Consider the following 21516-nt stretch of genomic DNA (forward strand, 5'->3'; position numbering starts at 1 on the left):
TATTGCAATGCAGGCTTAGTACAGTCTTGTGTATAAAAGTGAAGGTGGGGCTGGTGTGCTGGCTCCCGACTAGAATCCCAGCGCACACGAGGCAGAGGCAGAAGAACTGCTGTAAATTGGGACCTGTTTGATCTACATAGGCAGTTACAGGACAGCCAGGGCTACACAAAGACCCTTTCACAAAAACAACAAACAAAAATTTCAGCAACAGAAGTGAAGGTAACATCAGCATCTCACATATGGTCTTTAGAACAAGCTTCTAAAGTGATTTTTGTCAGTTCTGACAAAACTATGTTTACAGGTTAATTTAAATAACCATTTAAACAGACAGCTAGCTTCCCAGTTAAGTGCACATCCACCACTTGGAATAGAGAGTCTAGGAAGCCAATGTTACTAATCTGAGAAACTCCTAAAAAACATGCAGTGAAGAACTCAGGGGTCTACCAGAATTTGTAGCAGAGATACACCTATTAAAGAGAAACCACAGCTTACCATGTGCTTCAGAACAGAGCAAAGATGGGGCACCTGCTCAAAGTAAAGCTATGGTGAAAATGAGAGGAAAGACAAAAACAAAATAAGCCAACTGTGTTACTGCTTTCATCCAACAATAACCTAGATTTACATGACCATTTGGAGCTACACTTACTCAGCATGTCCTGTACAAAGGACAAAATGCCTTGATCCCAATAAACTCTTCTGTACGCAGTGGACTGGAGAGATGGCTTAGTGGCTAAGAACACTGGCAGCTCTACCAAAGGACACAGGTTCAATTCCTAGCACCCACACGCTGGCTCACAATCATCTGTAACTTCAGTTCCAGGGGATCTGATGCCTCCTTTGGCCTCACAGGCACCAGGTACACATATGGTACACAGACATACAAGCAGGCAAAACACCATACACATAAATAAAGTTGAGAAAAGACAGGCAAATAGTAAGAGAAGGTTGAAGATTTTACATGAAGTGGTCTCAACTGAGACACAAGCATAATGCTAAATGTGCAATTTCTGTAAGTCACCTCTCCAAAGCTATGAAGTAGACAAGGCCTCAAAACTGTACAGCTAAAACTCAAACTGTACTCCAAGATGCTTAAAAATCTGGTTGTCAGGTGTTACCTGCTTGCACGCCTGTCGACACTCCAAGCCAATAGCCAGTTCACAGCAGCCTAAGCCAACCCAACCATCGGACTTCTTAAATACACCTGAAAAACAAAATGTTCAAATGTTTTGGTCTAAGTATCAATGAGGACAAATAGTATATAAAACTAATAGATATTATTACAAGGCAAACTAAGTGTCTATGAGAAAACTAATTCAGACAGCAGGGTCTCAAAACAATTATGTACCTCCTCTGGTCTTTACCCCCAATGATGTCAGTTTCCTTGAGGTACCACACTATATAATCATCAGGCCCTTTGGTTTTATCCTTTTTTGTCCACCCCACGCTTGGTCATTCTCAATCTTGGGTAAACAGCATGTCTATGAGAAGACATGCAAAGTAAGGAAAGCCGGGAAGAAAGGCCTTTCCTTATTTTATTCTGTGAATCACATACAAATATTCTGATACAATTTAAGCAAACAGGCAAAAAAAAAAAAAAAAAGAGCATGTTTATGTTTTGTGTTAAAATAATTAAATATGTAAAATAGCATATAACTCATCTCATTTCAAAACTGATACACAGAAAACATGAAGGATCAGTTTCTATGAGTCAGTCCTGGCTTTGATGGGCACACCGAATCATTCAAAATGACTTTGTATTATTTGGTTTCATTTGCTTCCTTTCCTGGTATTCAGACACTCACTAGTGTGGAGAGAGGATGGGGAGTTCTGCATGTTACAACAACCATGGTCCTTAAGAGGCAGAGGAAGCAGGGGAAAGAGCCTCAGGTCTAAAGACAGGGTACTATAATAAGAAGGTAGTAGTCAATAAAATCACGTGTTACAGGAAAGTCAAAGAGCACAACTGTTCTGGAATATTATTTAACTATGTAAAGATGTGTCAGATTTGTTTTTGATACAGAACTTTACTGTAACTGTGTAAAGGTGTGTTACATTTGTTTATGCTGCATTTGTTTAATTATGAAAAGATGTGTTGCTGTTTCACCCTGCCTATAAGGCAGAAGACCGGCCCCAACAAGGCAAAAAGAGGAGTACTAACTCCTGAAAAGCTGTCCTCTGAACACACAGGTGCCATGGTGTGCGTGTGTCCAAGTATACATGCACATGCATGTGTGCACATGCACTCATACAATGCAAAAATAAACACATCACTTTTAAAATCCTACATACAAATCAGATTTAGGACTATGGTACAAATTTTATGTTAATAAAATAAGTTTACTTACCTGGCAAAGATGAATTCATACAACTCCAAATTTCAACCTGAAATTGTAATCACCAAAATGCTTTTATGCAAATAACTAGCTTCTATACATGATAATTTCTACAGAAATTATGCACAGTTAATTGAATTATGGCTGGGACCATATAGTTAATATCCTAGGGCTAAATCTATATTTAAAAATAATAATAAAAACTGAGCCAGTGTGACGGTTCAGTTCGTAAAGGGTGATGTCAATCCCTGGGACCCTTGGACTGTCATGTGTGTGGACCTACACACATTGTACTCTGATCTCAATGCACTTGCCATGGTGTACACACATCTGCACGCACACACACACACACACACACACAAAGTATAAAAATGAGAACTACTGCATATGCTTTTCTTATCTTTCCATTTAGAAGTACTACCAATGAGCCAGGTTACTTGGGTTATTTACTAAAGTTACCATTTCCAAGCTCACAAAAAGTGTCTTCTGAGCAACGTAAGGAAACAAAGTCAGAACTGCCTGACCTTCGGCTTCTTCCCCCTTCCACACAGCAGAGGCCACTATATCTAAAGAAGTTCTCTCACAGGAGCTTGTGCTCTCTTGGCCTGGCCCACACACATTCCAAACAATGAAACTAGGCCAAATCCTGGAGACACAGACTTCCTGATGCAACGTCAAGCAGTGTATCAATAATAGTGAACCAGGGAATGGAGCACTAACAATAAGCCACATATTTCCCCTTATCTCAAATTCAACTCTCCAAAATTCAAATAAACATACAGGTTAGTTATTATAGATTTCATGAAACTAGTCAAATCAGTGATAAAATTCTAAATTCTAGATGAAATACTACAGTGAAATTCAAACACTGGAAAGACACAGTGTGTATTCACTCATAAGTGGACATTAGATGTAAAGCAAAGGAGAACCAGACTACAACCCACAGCTCCAGAGAAGCCAGGTGACATGGAGGACCCAAGAGGGACACATGGATGACCCAGGGAAGAGAAATTAGATGAGATCTCCTGGGTAACTGGGGACAGGATGGAGTGGTAAGGGAGAGGGGAGGGGAGATGAGAACGTGAGGGAACGGGATGGTGGGTGGGGAATGCAGTGAAAGAGCAATAAAAGAGATATCTTAATACAGAGAGTCACTATGGGGTTAGGAAGAAACCTGGTGCTAGGGTAATTCCCAATAATCCACAAGGATGACCCTAGCTATGACTCTTAGCAATAGAGAAAGGATGCCTAAATTGGCCTACCCCTGTAATCAGATTGGTGAATACCCCAACTATCATCATAGAGCCCTCATCCAGCAACTGATGGAACCAGACACAGAGATCCACAACCAAGAAGCAGGACTAGCTCCAGGAACCCAGGCAAAGAGGGAGGAGGGAAAATATGAGCAAGGGAGGTCAGGATCGTGATGGAGAAATCTACAGACAGCTGAACCAAGCTTGTAGAAACTCATGAACTCTAGACTGACATTGGTAGAGATTCTAGGGGACCAAACTAGGCTTTCCATATGTGGGAGAAAGTTGTGAAACTTGGACTATCAGAAGGGCCCCTGGCAGTAAAATCATCATACAAACCTGGTACATGAGCTACCTTGTTGGAGCCCATTCCCTATGGTGGGAATGCTCCAACCATGCTCAGTCTTAATGAATGGGAGAGGGGCCAGCCCTGCCCACAACCTACTGTGCCAGACTCCTCATGAGAGGAGTTGTTGACTCCTCATGAGAGTCCTTACAGGTGAGGAGGAGTAGACTGGGGTTGGGCTGTCGAGGAGGCGAGGGGGAGAAGGAAGAATGGTGGGAGGGAGTACTGTGGTTGGAATGTAAAATGAAATTTGAAAGAATAAGTAAATTATAAAAAAGACTAGAATACATTTATATGTAAGACTATTTGTATACCTAGGCCCTAAAATAGACAATGAGCAGTGAAAGACACTAATCTATTTAGCAGTTTATTTTAGGTTTAAAATTTTATTCTGATCACACATTCCAACCACACTTCAGACATCTGATAAATCTAAAAGTAACTCAGCTGATGACTTCATGTATCCAAACACTGTCACAGTGACATAAGACTCACCATCGATTCTGGGCAGTAATCTGGGGCTCTCTGCAGCAGGTGTTTCAGTCGGGATTCACTTTTTGAGGAGAAAATCTATTTGGTCAAGAAAAAAAAAGGGGGGTCAAAAACCTTTGAGACTTTTTTTTTTTTTTAAAGAAAGAAGGGATAAAAGTATCATCTTCTAGATGTACCAGTTTTCTGGAATACTGTGTTTTATAAAGGGCACCCTTGGAAAGCTCTAGATCAAGATAAGGTAAGATCTGTTTTACACACTTGGTCTCACTATATATAGCCCAGGCTGGTTTTAATTCTGGGTCCTCCTGCCTCAGTGTCTAGAGTGCTAGCATTACACACCCAGCTTCTGAGGCAACATTTCTTGTAACAGTATTTGGTTAATTTGGGAAATAATCAGGAAAAGTACCAAGTTGAGAATCTTTTTCTATTATCCAAAGGTAGAGAAAATTATTTAGCCACTTGTCTCCTCCATAACTAGCAACTATAATTAAAAAGTAATAGGAATTAAATATTACCATTTTGCAGTATCTAGTGAACTAATGCATTTAGGCAATTATGAACAGTGACTATTAAACATCACAAAAAGGGACAGCTAGATCAATTATCATTCATAGGGAAGACTTGCCAAACAAAACAACCAAAAAAATCTTCCAGTCTGATCAATGTCTGGCTTTATTTCATAAGGCAGATGCAAATCAACTGTGGCTATCCAGTTTAAATGTAAATCAAGCAAAATTAAATAAAAATAGCAGAGTATAGAGACATATACCTGTAATTCCAGCACTTGGTCTAGACTAGGCTACATTGACAGTGTGGACTGTCATACACACAAACCAAGGGGGAAAATTACACTGGATATGGTAATATAACCCTGTAACCCTAGACCCTGGGAAGTGAAAGGAGGAAGCCATACCTGGTGCAAAATGAGTTTGAGCCGAAAATTAAATAAGATAAAAACTTGATTTCCAGGCTCCTTAGTCACATATTGAAGTATGGGCTTGACTACATATGGAAGTAACTAAAACCCAAGCACTTCAGAGCACCTGTGGGGACTTTTTCTAGGTTGTATTATTTGAGGTGGGAGACCCGCCCTTAATCAGTATCCTTTGTGGTCAGAAGATCCACACCTTCTGGTGGCACCCCACATAAAAGGACATGGAAGAGGTAAGCTGGCACTTTCTGTCGGCATGCCCTTTCTCTCACTTGAACTTGAGTTCATCTCTCCTGAGCCATTCCTTTGCTGATGCTAGAACCTACTTCTTCAGAGCCCCAATGTGGACTGAAAACTGGCAGCTCTCTCAGACCTCCTTGGGACTCCAGTACCAGGCAGAGACTGCTGAGACCTCCAGTCTTGTGGACTGAACAGTTACTGGATCTTTGGCCTTTCTGTTGGGAGACAGCCATTGTTGAACTACTCTGACCACAGCCTGGGAACCTGGCACCGCTCCCCCAGCTCTCTCTCTCTCTCTCTCTCTCTCTCTCTCTCTCTCTCTCTCTCTCTCTCTCTCTCTCTCTCTCTCTCTCTGTGTGTGTGTGTGTGTGTGTGTGTGTGTGAGGTTAGGAGCATTGCCTGCTCTTCCAGGGGTCTGAGTTCATTTCCCAGCAACCACATGGTGGCTCACAACCACCTATAATGAGATCTTCTGGCCTGCAGGCATATATGCAGGCAGAACACTGTATACATAATAAATCTTGAAAAAAAAAAAAGAACCGGACAAAAGACATTAAATGATACCACAGGGATTTGAACAGCAAAGTTTAAACTATGGAAAAATCAACAGGATAAATAAACTCAACAAAACAATTCCAAGAAAGCTATAGATCAGCTAAGTATGGTGGCTTATACCTGTAATCCTAGCCCTAGGGCGGCTGAGGCCTTGACTGGGGATAGGAACCCAGCCTGGGCTCCATGGTAAGTTCTAGGCCAGCCTGGGCTACAGTGTAAAACCTGCTTTAAACAACAACTGGACTGGAGAGATGGCCTGATGGTTAGGAGCCCTCCATGCTTTGCAGAGGACCTGAGTTTGGTTCCCAGCACTAACATTAGGTGGCCCATAACCTCCTGTAACTTAAGCCCCAGGGGGATCTCATGCTTTTCTTCTGGATTCCACAGGTACCTGTGCTCATAGGCATGTACCCATACACATAATTTTAAAAGTAAATTTACCAAAAAAGCAAGAGCGGTGAATGTTCTTAACCACTGAGTCATCACTCCAGCTACAAATATTGTATTTTCATATAAGTGTTAAGAATAGTATAATTGTTATTATCATCATCATCATCATCATCATTATTTACATGTGATATTTTAGGCATTGTCTACAACTGAGTTATATCCTCTGCCTAGTTATGGCTTTTTTCCCCCTAAAGTCCTTAAAATTTATAAATTAAGTTTAAAAAAATCACATGACAAATAATAGGACAATTAGGATTTGCTCCAATATAAATTTGTTTTAATAAACTAGGGAAGAGGAATGGGAAGACTACAGGGAATTATAAATGACACATAATTGACCATGACTAATAGTGTTAAAGCTTAATATGGGATTGATTACACTTATCTATCTGTCCTTGAAATTTTCCATTACAAAAGGATAAAAGGATGAATAAGGGGAACAAAACAAAGGCAAAAGAAGGACAATAAGGAAGGATAAGGAGTAAATGAACAATCTTAGCAGTAGACTGGGAGGAAACACAGAGAAAGCTATACTTTTAAATAATCTCCTGGGAGTTTGAGAGATGGCTCAGCAGTTAAGAGCACTGGCTGCTCTTCCAGAGGACCTGGGTTCAGTTCCCAGCACCTACATGGCAGCTCACAATCATCTAGAACTCATGTTCCAGGGAATCCAGCACCCTCTTCCCCTCTGCAGGAACCAGGTATGCAAGTGGTACATAGACATACATATAGGCAAACCCCTCAAATGTAAACATAAAAATGAAAATAATTTTCAAAATCATCTCCATATTTCTCCTCTACATTCCTCAAAAATAACAAAGGCAAACACAAAATAAGTAAAAAAGCCCAAGCACCTGAAACAGATTAGAACAGTGGTGAGAACATGGGCTGAGATCATAAATAATATGCTCTGAGACCAGACCAGCTGCTTGGCCTTGTATCAGCGTTGCATCTTGGTGGCTAAGTATGGATTGCATAATGAGTGATCCTGAGCGCTCAGTGTCTATCTCTCCAATCACTGATGTGGAAACTTTAATAAGTTATTTAACTCTTTTTTTTCCTAAATTTTATTTATTTAGTATGTATACAGTATTCTGCCTGCATGTGTCTCTTCATGCCAGAAGAGGGCACCAAATCTCATTATAGATGGTTGTGAGCCACTGTGTGGTTGCTGGGAATTGAACTCAGGACCTTTGGAACACAGCCAGTGCTCTTAACCTCTGAGCCATCTCTCCAGCCCCTTAACTCTTTTATATCTCAATTTCTTTACCTATTACATAAAGATGATATCACCTCCAGTCTGTTACTAGAAAATTTGAATAATGACTGAGATCACCACTTCTCAAATTCCAGAGAACTTCTAAGTCTACACAATAGCCCTGAGATGATAAAAGGAAGTTACGACTATATGAACTTGCTTCAGTAGAACTTGCATAAAAAGGCTCAACCAGAAAAACAAAAAACAAACAAACAAAAAATCAAGAGTAGGACAATAAATACATACACAGTATCCAACAGGTCATATCAACACTTTACATTTGCTTTCACTATCTCAGATACACACATATTGCTATGGTCAGCATCTTCATTATTTTGGGATTCATTATAGACAGTGAGCTTATTGTTCCTATATTCTAGCATGGGCTTGGGATGCAGTTCAGTTGGCAGTGTGCTTACTCAGGATGCTCAAAACCCCATGTTCTAGTTCCAGCACTGCATAAAGTACATGTGCTGGTGTACAACAGTAATCACAAGCCTGGGATACACAAGGCACTGTTAGAAAAAACAAAACAAAACAAAAAAAAAAAAAACAAAAAACAAAACCTCAAAACAAAATCCAAAGCCAAACTCAAACCCAAATACCCCAAATTAAATCTTAAGTAGCTCTGCAGGCTGGAGAAACCCACAGAAACAGCTGACCTGAACAAAGGGGGAGCTCATGGACCCCACACTGACAGCTGGGAAACAAGCATAGGACTGTTCCAGACCCCCTGAACCTGGAAGTCAGTTTGGAGGTCTGGTTAATCTATGGGGCCTCTGGTAGTGGATCAGTATCTATCCCTAGTACAGGAATGGACTTTGGGAGCCCACTCCATATGGAGGGATGCTCTCTTAGCCTAGACACACGGGGGAGGGCCTCGGCCCTGCTGCAAATGATATGACAGACTTTGAAGATCCCTTGTGGAAGGCCTCATCCGCCCTGGAGAGCAGAAAGGAGATGGGATAAGGAGTCGGTGGGGGGCAGGGGAGGAGGGGAGGGAGAGGGAACTGGGATTGACATGTAAAACAAGCTTGTTTCTAATTTAAATTTAAAAAGGAAAAAAAAAAAAAGAATAAGGGCTCTGTCATACCTAACCATAGTACAATGACCAAGTTCAGGATCACAACACTGATAGAATCAATTTCAGCAATTCATCTCACTAATTCTTGTTGCAAAATTTATTTTTTATTCAAGGATCATTCACTGCATTTGGCTGTCATATCTCTTTAGTTAATTTTATCTAGAGCCATCCTTTAGCCTTTCTTTGCTTTATAATAGAGGTATGTTTAATATGTCTGATATGTCTGGAGAGTGCAGGCTATTGTTTCAAGGAACACCCCCCATCTGGGCTGTCATGATTGTTTCCTTATGATTCAGGTTATGGTACTAAGGTCCTTTTCAGTGCTTCATGCCAGCTGACACATTATTTGTGACATAAACTGTAAGTTGTTGTACAACAGACTTTTCCAAAAATAAATTTAATAAATGACTTATCTGATTGTGTTCACAGTTATCATTAAGCTTACCTGTTCACAGACATCATGGCACATTTGGTTATCCTTTGAATGACTACAACATACAGCACCTAGTGAGAAAAGGAAACACGATGTCTCACTCACTGCTAAACTGTCACAGGATTATGCAACGTGATTGTTCAGTAGATTCTTCTTTTTGTTTTCTGATTTTGAGATAGGCCCTCCTGATATATACCACAAGCTGGTGTCCAAACTCCTCATCCTCCTGACCCAGCCTCCAAAACGCTGGTATCATAGACAGTACCTAAGGCATGTACTATCACATCTGCTGTCATTACTCATTTTAACTGGATCTTCAAAGAGCATCTATTACAACTGAGATGCTAAGTTTGGAGACATGGTCCTTGCTCTAGAAAACTAATAGAAAAGACTATCACATAATAGAAGTAGTTACTATTTATTATGTACTTTCTATGTGATACATTTTCTACTAAGCTTGTTTATATATTAAATTTTTCAGTTATTAAGATTACTCTAGCCGGGCGTTGGTGGCGCACACCTTTAATCCCAGTACTTGGGAGGCAGAGGCAGGTGGATTTCTGTAAGTTCGAGACCTGCCTGGTCTACAAGAGCTAGTTCCAGGACAGCCTCCAAAGCCACAGAGAAATCCTGTCTCGAAACCCCCCCCCAAAAAAAAAGATTACTCTATGGACAATATTTTATTGACTATAACACAAAGTTAAATTGGTTTTAAAGTAGTGAATTTTGTTTAGGACTTGTTGAATTTGAGATTCCTACAGGACATTCCGATAGAAACTCTGGTAAAGTCCAGAGTCAACGCCTAGAGCACAGTTAAGAGCTCAGTCTTAAAATGCTCAAGCCCTGAGTATAAAGCATAAAGGAACATGGTGCTGTCCAGGGAGAGTTTCTACTGAAAAGTAAACACAGCAGCAGATCTCAATGAGCAGCAACATCTGAGATACATGAAGGAACAGGAAATGTGGTTGACATCGAGCAGGAGGGAGGCCAGCCACTAAGTGGCATACATTACAAGGAATGCCAGGTACCCACAGAGATAGAAGACAGAAAAAAGGCTGAAAAAGAAAACGAATTTGCTTAGAAAGCCACCTCCTGACTGGGTGTGATGGTCCATGCTGTGATCCTAGCATCTAGGATGAAAAAGCAGGAAAATTAGGAGTTCAAGGCCAGCCAGGGCTACATGAGACCCTGTCTCAGAAAAAAACAAAAAACAAAATAAAAAGCCACCCACTGAACATCTCAGATAACTTCTTTTTATTTATTCACTTGCTTATTTATTTTGTATGTATGAGGTGAAGGAAAGCAGTCAACATATGGGAAGAAAACTAAGAGAAAGAACTGTCAACAGAAGTTCCTTGAAAAAGCCGCTTTTAGTTGAATATTCTACAGACTGATTAGGACTTCCTGATTGTGGTAAACACAATTATCTTGAGCTATCTTTAGTCCTTAAGAGTCATTTATCATCTAGCTTTGTACCAGACATGATATCCCTTTGACTATCACATAAGATCTCTGGAATGCATTACTTCAGCAGATCATTAACCAGCTTTAACTAACCCCAAAATTGAAAGTGTAATCAAATAGCATCTGAAACCCAGAGTAGAAATCTCCCCACTTTTCTACAACCCACTTACCTAATGTCCTCACCAACATATTTAGTAACCATAAAAACTACTGACTTATTACTTTCTTCTGTTGTCTGACTACAGAAGTTTTCCTCAGTGGACCATGTCATCTAGGGTAACCAGAATCCATGTTCCGTGGCCATAGTCGCTCATATTTAGCCCAGAAGAAACTATTTTTTACTCCCTTTGGAGCAGGAACATATTCTGCTTGCCAGAGCAGCAACCAAGAAACCAAGTAAGTAAAATGCTTCAAGACAGTGGTATATGCTATATGCTGCTGTCATGTGAGTTGGGATTCCCACTGATTACAATATTTATGATTCTAAAATATACTGTTGTCAGTGTGGACCAGTAAAGGCAAAGCTCAGTTGAAGAAGGTACACACATCCACTTTCCAGGAGTATAATGAAGACTCTGGATAGCTTTTGTTCTAGCTCTTAAGAGGGAAGATGCTAGATCCTTGGAATTTCCTCAACAATAGGAGTGCCTTTGCTATGTGATAGGAAGTAATCCAACTGGATAGCTTCAGGAGGGGGACTAGCCAGGCCTGAAGGACTAGCCTGCAACCAGAGGACTGGGGATTTGAGTCATTTATCAACGTGACCTCTCAATCACTAGTGGTGGAGAGGGGAAACGGAGATTGAATTCAACCATTTGGCTAATAATTCAGTTAATTCTATACAATGAAACTAGATAAAGCCTGACACAGAAGCTTAGTGAAACCTCCTGGCTGGTAACTACATTAATGTGCTGGGGAGATTTTATATATGTAAATGTACATTGATTCTGCTGGTTCTGGTGGCACATGCTTTTAATTCCAACGGGGCACACAGATCTCTGAATACAAGGTCTGCTTGGCCAACATAGAGACCTGGCCCTGTGAGTCTTTATTTGGCTGTTCCTCCTGGTTCATACACTTTATATAAGACAGCAGTCATGCACTCAGCACATAATCTACCTTGGAGCTACTCCAAGTCATTTTAAGTATACTGCTTTCCTGAGGTCTGAGTTGTTCTTGGGAGCTACTACTGATCCTGGGTCATGGGAACAAAGATCTATGTCCAGATCAAAAGTACATGAGGAGGCTGGAGAGATGACTCAGTGGTTAAGAGCTCTTGCTACTCTTCCAGAGGACAGGAGTTCAATTCTTAGCATCTATATTAGGCAGCTCAAAACTCCCTATAATTCTAGCTTCAGGGAGATCCAACACCCTCCTCTAGCCTCTACAGGCACCTACAGAACCATGGCATACACTCATAAAAATACAATAATAAGTCTTTTTTTTTTAAAGTGAGTTAATCTTTTTAAGTGAGGCAGGAGCTAGCTTCCCTCAGGCAATAAGGATAGGGCTCATGGTGGACCAAGAGCTAGCTGTACAGTACAAGACTCCTTCCCCTGAGTAAGTAACTCTGGCTGGGCCTGTGGACACCTTAACGGCATAGTCCCCACGTCCTCAAAAATGATCAATTCCAACAGGAAATACCCCAATCTCCACTTAGTCCCTGTCACAGAATCCATGAAAGACCACTGGGCTGGGCAGCAAGCCAGCACTCTTCCAAGGGGGCCCTTCCCACTCCCAGGAGTTCTTTCTTACGGTTCTTTGATAGATCTGTTTGCTCCAGTTAATCCTTGTCAGTGTTTCTTATTCTTGGGCATGAGACATCATACTCAAAAACCACTGGCTCAGGGGACTTTGGTGACTGTCTAATGTCCTCAATTTCCTAGATAAGGTCACTATGAGCCAAGAAAGGCTCCACTGTACTCAAAGGACCTAAAGTAAGGCTGGCTTATGTAGTAAGCAGTCTTGTTAGGTCCATGCTCTGTAGCCTGCAGGTCTGTGCAGACTCTGGGTGGTTATGGCAGAACTGGACTGTAGTATACCCAACTGGAGGTCAAGCAAAACACAGTGAAATGAGGTGGTTGATAGAAGATGTAGGCTCAAGAGGAGGCCCTGAGCTTAAAGACGGGGACACAGTAGTGAACAAAGAGCTGTGTTCTTTAACTTCAGGTAAATTACACAGTCCTGTACCAGTATAACTAGAACTTTAGGCATAAAACACTTTAGGCTCTGGCAGCACCAAGCCTGGTTAGGTTTGGCCACCTTTTTTTTTTTATCATTTTTTTATTTGAATTAGAAACAAGATTGTTTTACATGACAATCCCAGTTCCCTTCTCCCTCCTGTCCTCCCCTAACACCCCCCCCACTAAAACCCTACCTATCACATACCCTTTCTTCTATTCGTCCCCTGACTCAACCTTTCTGCTCCCTCATGACCTCTGTATCCTTCCTCTTCTTCCCTTCTCATTCTCCTAGCTCCCTCCCACCTCTTCCTGTACTCTCAATTTGCTCAGGGGAACCTGACCCTTTCCCCTTCTCCAGGCACATGTCTCTCTTAGGGTCCTCCTTGTTTACTAGCATCTCTTTGGCCACCTATCTTAACACACCAATTAAAGAGATGAGTAATAATAAAAAGGACACAGCTAATAAATGTGCTTGAAAGAGAAACAAAAGGGTCCAACGACTCCAAGTTTGTCTTTAGGGTACTGATAGGAACTTTCATTTTAAACAGAAAAGGAATTGAAGCAGTGGGCAAGAGACTTATATAATTAATCAGCCCTGGTTAAGGTGTGGTCTGACTGAGTGTTGTCTGTTTTCTCTTCCCAAAGAGGGTCCTAAGAACTTGTTAGAGCTGTCACAAGCTCCAGAGGACCAATCTGGTTCCTAAAGGGCAATTAGTTTTGCTACAGGGGGCAGAGGGAAAGTGGGCTGTTCTGAAAGGTTTGGCTATTCCTACTCTCTGTGACTTCAGTCTTGAAGGGAAACAGGTACTCCTTGAAGTGATTAACATGCCTAGAGTCAAGCAGAAGTCAGAAAAAGAAAAGAGACAAAATGAAGGAAGAGGTGCCAGGCTTTGTCTTGCTTTTAAGTCACCTTGTGGGTCAGTGAAGAGCTCAGTGCCTTTTATTAAAAGCAGTTTCTAAGCAACTGTTGTAGCAGGATGAAATCCTGACCAAGGAAAGCATTTAAAGACAGTGCTAAATGAGGAGGGAAGGTGACAGCATCTACCTTCTATGTGAAACAGACTGAGTATGATAACAGGATTGGGATGTGTCATGTTGTGGGCTTGAGCTGAAACTGTCAAAGTCTAAACTGGCCCTTTTAAGAATTGAGAAAGGAGGCAAATGGAGACATGTTTTTTGTTGTTGTTTGTTTTGGTTTTTGGTTTTCCGAAACAGGGTTTCTCTGTGTAGCCCTGGCTGTCCTGGAACTCGATCTGTAGACCAGGCGGCCTCAAACTTACAGAGATCCACCTGCCTCTGCCTCCTGAGTGCTGGGATTAAAGGTGTGCAGCACCACAGCCCAGCTGTACGCAAGGTTTTAAAACTTGTGTTCAAACAGGCTTCTTTTTAAACTTACATTTTAGACAACTACATCTGGTACGATGACTTAAATATATGTAAACCTAGATATGTTTGTACATATAGTAATATATACAATATAATCTTCCATTCAAATAAAATCTAGAATTCTTGTATATAAATGAGATAAAAACTGATTGTTAAATTAAAAATAGGATTAGTATTAGAGGAGAAAATAATGAACAAACAAGCTACTTAAAAAAAGGAAATCTTAGATCTTAACTTAAAAGGCTGCTAAGCTTAATTAACACTGGAAACGGTTTCTCCAGAAAGTAATGGTGGGCCCTATAGTGTTACTGGACAATTCATTTTCATGAAAGGCTACTATAGGTGAGCTTTTTCATGAGGATTCTATGTGAAAAGCTTCTGTGAGTTCTCAATGTGTGACTTAGAGATTCTCAAACACAGCCTGGTGTGTGATGCAGACCTGCAACCCCAGAACAGCCTGGTGTACAGTGAAGAACTGCAATCCCAGAACATCCTGGTGTACAGGGCAGACCTGCAATCCCAGCACTGGGGAGGCTGGGGCAGAAGGGACAAAAAGGAGTTAAATGCCAGCTTGGGTTACAGAGGGAGTTTGAGAGGAAAATTTTAATTCTAAAAATGGAAAGAAAAGTCTAAACACACACACACACACACACACACACACACACACACACACACACACACACACACACACACACCATTATGTTTTAGAAGGAAAAAAAAAAAGTGCCTTGATTACAAGGGTGAAAGTGCCTTGTATTAATTAGTCTTACTTTCTCAGTCCTCTAACTCCAGAGAAGGCCCAAGCATTCCTGGGATCTCCTCACAGCAACTATGCGGCCACTGTCCCCCCATTGTCCAAAGGTTCTCTGTCTGCAGTCCCACTGGAAGGGGAAGGCCCCTTGTCTGAACTAAAGTGTTCTAGGAGCTGGCACTTTCTACTACCCTCTAACACAAAGGTCATATGAGGGCAAAAAACCCAGCTGATTTGAGCAAAGATAACTCAGGGTAACATATGGTCCCAATAAACAGGAGCTTAACAAAAAGAAAACAATCATGCAAACAGGAGTCTGATTTGGGCCTAGGAATTTTTGAAAAAAAGTTCCTTGAAGCAAAGGTCTATTTCAAACAGTCACAAAATGTACTCTAATTAAAACTGATAGTAACTGGAGGTTTTATTTAAAATATAAATACAGAAGTACCCCCCTCTTTTTTCTTTTAGTAGTGAAGATCAAATTTATTGTGGAGTGACTTCCAAATGAGAAGTTTCCAGAAAGAAATTGCACCTTCAGCTGACCCTTCTGCAATGCTGATTAACAGTTTGCATCATTGACAGTGGACAGGTTGGAATATTGCAAATCCAGGGTCTAACTACAATTTATCTTGGGCTATCTTTAGCCCCTAAAGACCCTGTGACTTTTTGGAATGTATTAACTTAACAAAACCCTAGTTTTCATCAACCAAAAAGCTAAGAGTGCCACTATAAAACATCTGAGGGCACATAGAAGTTACTGCTTTCCTTCAACCTACCTACTTTCTGCTTCTGCCAACGTATTTAAAAGTGCCTTGATTATGACTTTCTTTGTTCTGTTACTATAAAAACTTCACCAAATTGTTACAGCATTGGAACATGGAATTTGGGGTGACCTAAATCTATGTGCCTAGGCCATGGCCACTTATATGTGGCTTCAGAATAAACTACTTTTTGAGGTGACAGTTGTGTTTTTATGTTGGCACAAAGCTAAAGTTTTTAAAAAATTACACATAAAAAGAAAGAAACCACACAATTTGGAAAATAAAGATGAAAAGGAAAGCAATTTCTACTCCAACTGTCCCACCACAATCTCTGCTGACATTCTGGCAAACTTCCTTCTAGCTTTTCCACAAGCTTCTTCTGTACTTCTGACAGAGCACGATGAAAGAGGGCAGCCTAAAGTCCTGCAGTAATGACCCCTTTCCCCTCTCAACCGTGCATTCCTCTCTAATAGTACTCTTCCGCCCCGGGAGGACGGCCACCTCCGCCAACAGGCCTGGGAGCCGCTGCTCCATCATACTGCTCCCTGATTGTGAATGGCAGGCATTACTGTATTAGTGCACACTTTTCTTACTTTTAAACAAAAAAAACTTATTATAATCTCTACCACTACATCCTTTTCAAGAAATAATGTGTATACCCATACTCAATTCATATGCCTTCACTACAGATATGAAAAATCTGAATACAATTAAAGTAGTAAATAAAGGTCTGTATCTTTTTTAGAATAATTAAAATGGATTAACTGGGTCATCCTCCAGCTATGACTGGGGTGGTGGAGGAGGGGGACAAAAAAGCAGTGCTTAATGTTTTCTACAAGGCAAGTTATTCCATAAGCATTCCATTTTATAATTTGACTATTTGTTCACCTAATTTGTTGTAGTTTAAAACTTTGCTTATTGTCATAAAATGGAACTGGACAAGGAGAGAAAAGTTCAAAATAAAACCTGATATTGACATGAGAGTAAAAACTGTAGGTTTTGTCCTCATTAAAGAGATACAGATGTCATCTTGCAGTCTTAGTCTCAGACTCTGATTATAAAATTAATGAAAACCAAAAGGGAATTGCTGAAGGCCATGCTTGCTGGTGTAGCCTGGGAATATTCAAGCAGAATTATACAATAATCTGAAACACTAAGGCCTGGCTGCTGCTGGAGACCACATGCAAACTATAGAGAGACAAGTGAGCACAGGCACATGCTCTAGCTACACTAGGAAACTGCAATTGCTAAGGCCAGCTAGCATTTAAGGAGGAAAATTCACACCATAATCTAAAAATAAACAACCCTAGAATTATAGGCTTTTTGAAGTTAAAAGGGATTTTGCCCCTAAAGCCTCCTAAAAGCTATAATTCAATCTTGTCATTGCAAAGCCATTCCTATTTTCTATGTTAAAGAAAATGGGCCCTCTAATAAATACATCCTAAAGAACTATTAAAACAGAATATACATATATATGTTATATATAGTCATATCCTTTTTTCTATGCTAAAGAAAATAGGCCATCTAATAAATACATCCTAAAGAACTATTAAAACAGAATATCTATATTCATATCTATCCTACACTACTGATAGGGAAAAAACAAAATCTGGACTAATACTAAATTACAAATAAAAATAAATTTAAAGAAATAGAATCTTATTTTTAGTATGTGAAATCCTTAAATAAAGTGACTTTTAAGACAACTTAGAAAGTGATAATCACTAAAATATTTAAATGACAACTGTAACTTTAACTTATAAATATAGTCATGCAAACTGTCACACTTATTCCTTAAAACACATATAAACTGGGCACTGTGCTGCAGGCCTTTAATCTTAGCACCAGGAGGCTTGGGTAGGAGGGTCACTATGAGTTCAAGGCAAGCCTGGGCTACAAGGCAATACTCTTTAAAAAGACCATTTAAAAGCCTCTTTAGTCTCCCCAAAACAAAGACATAAAGATAGGCATGTATATGCACTTATTTATATATTTTATCAGCCAAGGAAGAACCTAAAGTAAAGTAAGTGCTTAACATATAACCAGCACACACTCAATACCACTAATATCTTGTCACACTGCTCCATCTGTGTACACATGCATATAACGAGACACACAGTTTGTTTGTTTCTGCATTACAGATCACCCCCGCTGCTTGTCAACACTGCAATGTCCTCATTTGGTTCTAATACCAATATACCTTCCACATTAATTTTTCCCTTTTTTAGAAACATAGTGATGCCACTCTTTATCAGCCACCTATCTCCTGTTGGCTGAACTCTAAAATTTCCAAATCTTTTCCTAGATTTCCCTTCCTTAAACTTTAAATTATTTTAGTGGTACATTTACCAGATTCCCCCCTAGGCCCACAGTAAGTCTTTCTTCTCTAATTTGGCTGTTGATTTTCTGGTTAATCAAAGTGGCAGAAGTGGAACCTTTAAGCCTTGACTCTTTTCCAGTTGTTTTACATTAGTTCTTTTGTTGTCAGAGACTGACTGTAAGCCTCTGGTATACTGTTCAGTCAAAAAATGCTCACTGATTAAGAATTAACATAACTCTGTTATATCATGCCTTTAAATTTTGATTTACTTAATGTGTATGGGTGTTTTGTCAGCATGTATGTACATGTACCTTGTCTGTACAGTGACCATGGAGGTCAGAAGAAGGCATCAGATCCCCAGGGACTGGAGTTAAGACGGTTGTGAGCAGCCACATGGGTCTCAGAACAGAAGAGTGGCCAGTACTCTTAACTGCTGAGCCATCTCTCCAGCCTTTGTGTTAACTATGCCCCCCCCCCCCACCAAGGGCTTATTTTTATTTCTTATTTATGTGTGTGCATGTCTTTGTGTGTATGTTATATATAGGTGGGTGCTTACAGAGGCAAAAAGTACGTGTCACATCACCTGCAGCTAGAGTAAAAGGAGGTTTTGAGATACCTAATGTGGGTACTGATGCCAGAATTCGGGCCCTGTGGAAGAGCTGCAAATGCCCTTAACTACTGAGCCATTCCTCCAGCCCCATAATTCTCTTTTAACAGTAGAGGAAGTACAGTACAGGACACTTTCTCTCACTTCATCTTCTCAGTACCACATTATGGTGGTACACTCACAATTCAGTAAATAGCTTGATTATATATTATATATAATTTATATAATTTATATAATATATATAAATATATATATATATATATATATATATATATATATATATATATACTTTTCCACTCTCTTTAGCTCTCTGGAAGGTAGAGTGTGCTGAAATGTCCCACCCTTGTTGCATGCAACTTCCTCTTAGATGCTACAGCCCCTGGATCTCAGCCAGCTTTCTTGTTTCTATTCCTTGTTATCAAAAGCACCTAACCCAGATATTCGTCATTATGAAACAACTAAGGGTGACTCTTCTAGACACCAGTAGTCAGTATTCTGGGGTAATTCACAGCCTCATTCTCTAAGGCTCCCGTTATAAACAAAGGATCTAACAGTGTGGAATTTAGTTTCCCAATGACATATTTTATGGTTAGAATGTCTCTCTCTATATTGTTGACACAGAGGCATATATATAAGCCCATACTAACCTCCGACTCACTATAAAGAAAAGAAAAGAATGACTTAAACTACCAGTCTTCCTGCCTTCATCTTCCAAGTACTAGTGGTCAGGTGTGTGTTATCACATCTGACTTTTTAAAAATCATTTATGTATGTGTGCACACATGTGGGTACACATGTTGGTGGAGGTCAGAGACTGATGTCTGAGGTCTTGCTAAGTCACTCTCCTTTTATTTGAGACAGAGTCTCTCACTGTGCCTGGACCTTACCAGTGAGTTCCAGGGATCCACTTCTTCATATGTCTGTACTGGTATTACAGACATATGCTGGTGCACTTTTTATGTGAGTGCTAGAGATCTGAACTCAGGTGCTTATGTGTGCATGACAGGCACTTTACCGATTGAACTACCTCAGTTGTATGTTGTGTGCCACCCCTACCCACTTGCTTTTGAGACAGGTTCCTCCCACAAAGATCCAGGATGGCTTGGAATTTGCTATTTGCCCAGGTGGGCTTCAAACTTGCAATTCTCCCACCACTACCCACTGAGTGTTGGAGTTATAAGTATGTACTACCATGCCTGAATCTTGGCAATGTTAATGTTATCTCCAAGCTTTGTAGCATTTGCTATATCATGTGCTACAAGCTTGATGAAATCAGTTTTTCCTCAAATACATCCTTTAGGCTTGAAATTTAAATCAGTATGTGCTAATGAAACCATATATTAGCAATGTAGACATTCTACAATTCTTGGTGATTTATGTGTTTTAAGACAGGGTCTCATTAGATGACCCAGACTGGTCTCAAATTTGAAACCCACTGCCTCTCTACCTCCTTAGTTCTGATATTACCAGAACACGCCACTATGCTTAGATTTCTGGTGATGTTAAAAGTCTGAACTTCCTACTTAACTGTAAGCCCCACAAAAGTAGAGAACACATCTATTTTTCCACACCACTTTGTTACTTGGGCTGTGATTTCCAGCACTATTAGCAGCTTAACAAATACTTGGGGCAGTCAGTTACTCCTAATATCTGCCTTAAACATATACAACTATACAACGATGGAACTTTTCTCTTTCCTATGACTCTGGCCCTCCACCCTTTCCAGTGTTGGGGACTGAACTCAGACTTTATGCATGCTAGATGCTGTACCACTGAGCTACATCCCCAGCCCCTAAATGAAACTTTTCTCTCTTCCTACCTCACCTGCCAATTTTCCTCAGTACTGCTTCCCCCCTTTCCTACCTTAGAAAAGGGCATCACTTTTACCAAGCCAGTAAAGAAAAAAAAAAAAAAAACAAGCAATAACCCATAATTCTTCCTTCCATCATTTCCAATATCAATCCATCAACAAGGTATCTCGACTCCCTTCTACTTTCACAACTACTTTCCCAAGTCACCATTCTCTTGTTTGAAATATTGGGGTTCAGGGCTGGAGAGATGGCTCAGCAGTTAAGAGTACTGGCTGCTCTTCCAGAGATCCTGAGTTCAATTCCCAGCAACTACATGGCGGCTCACAATCCTATATAATGGGATCTGATGCCCTCTTCCGGCATGCAGCCATACAGGCAGACAGAGAACTCAAACAAACAAACAAACAAAAATGGGGTTCTATTGTTGTGGTTGTGTTGTTTTGTTTTTGAGAAATGGTCTCGTTCTGCAGCCCTGGCTGTCCTGGAACTCACTGTGTAGACCAGGATGGCCTCGAACTCACAGAGATCCATCTGCCTCTGCCTCTGCCTCTGCCTTCCTAGTGCTGGTATTAGAGGTGTGGGTCACCCAGGCCTGGCTTCTGTTTGAAACACTGTAATGGATTTCTAGTTACCCTTTACTCTTTTATATATAATGACTGCTTTATTTTAATTTTATTTCAGGTTTTAGCAAGAGTGATTTGAAATATATAAATCAATGGGGTTGGAGAGATGGCTCAGTGGTTAAAATATAAATCAAGCCAAATCTCCCTCATGTAAAATTCTTGATTTCCAGTCACACACAGAATAAAATCAGATGGTTCCAGCAAAGCTAGGCACCACCTAGCTCTAGCCTACACT

The 21516-nt window shown here is 40.4% G+C and overlaps 1 protein-coding gene across 1 annotated transcript in view; it reads right to left on the reverse strand.

The window, feature by feature from the left end:
• Reck (reversion inducing cysteine rich protein with kazal motifs) overlaps window positions 1–21516 on the reverse strand; it is a 71969-nt gene that overhangs the window by 46907 nt on the left and 3546 nt on the right. Inside the window, exons 2-5 of the mRNA XM_027403214.2 lie at window positions 9388–9446; window positions 4428–4502; window positions 2346–2382; window positions 1116–1201 (exon numbers count right to left, since the gene is read on the reverse strand). Of these exons, the coding sequence (XP_027259015.1) occupies window positions 1116–1201; window positions 2346–2382; window positions 4428–4502; window positions 9388–9446 (257 nt within the window). The remainder of the gene's footprint in view (window positions 1–1115; window positions 1202–2345; window positions 2383–4427; window positions 4503–9387; window positions 9447–21516) is intronic.

Source organism: Cricetulus griseus, chromosome 2 (genome assembly GCF_003668045.3).
Source record: "Cricetulus griseus strain 17A/GY chromosome 2, alternate assembly CriGri-PICRH-1.0, whole genome shotgun sequence".
NCBI lineage: Eukaryota > Metazoa > Chordata > Mammalia > Rodentia > Cricetidae > Cricetulus > Cricetulus griseus.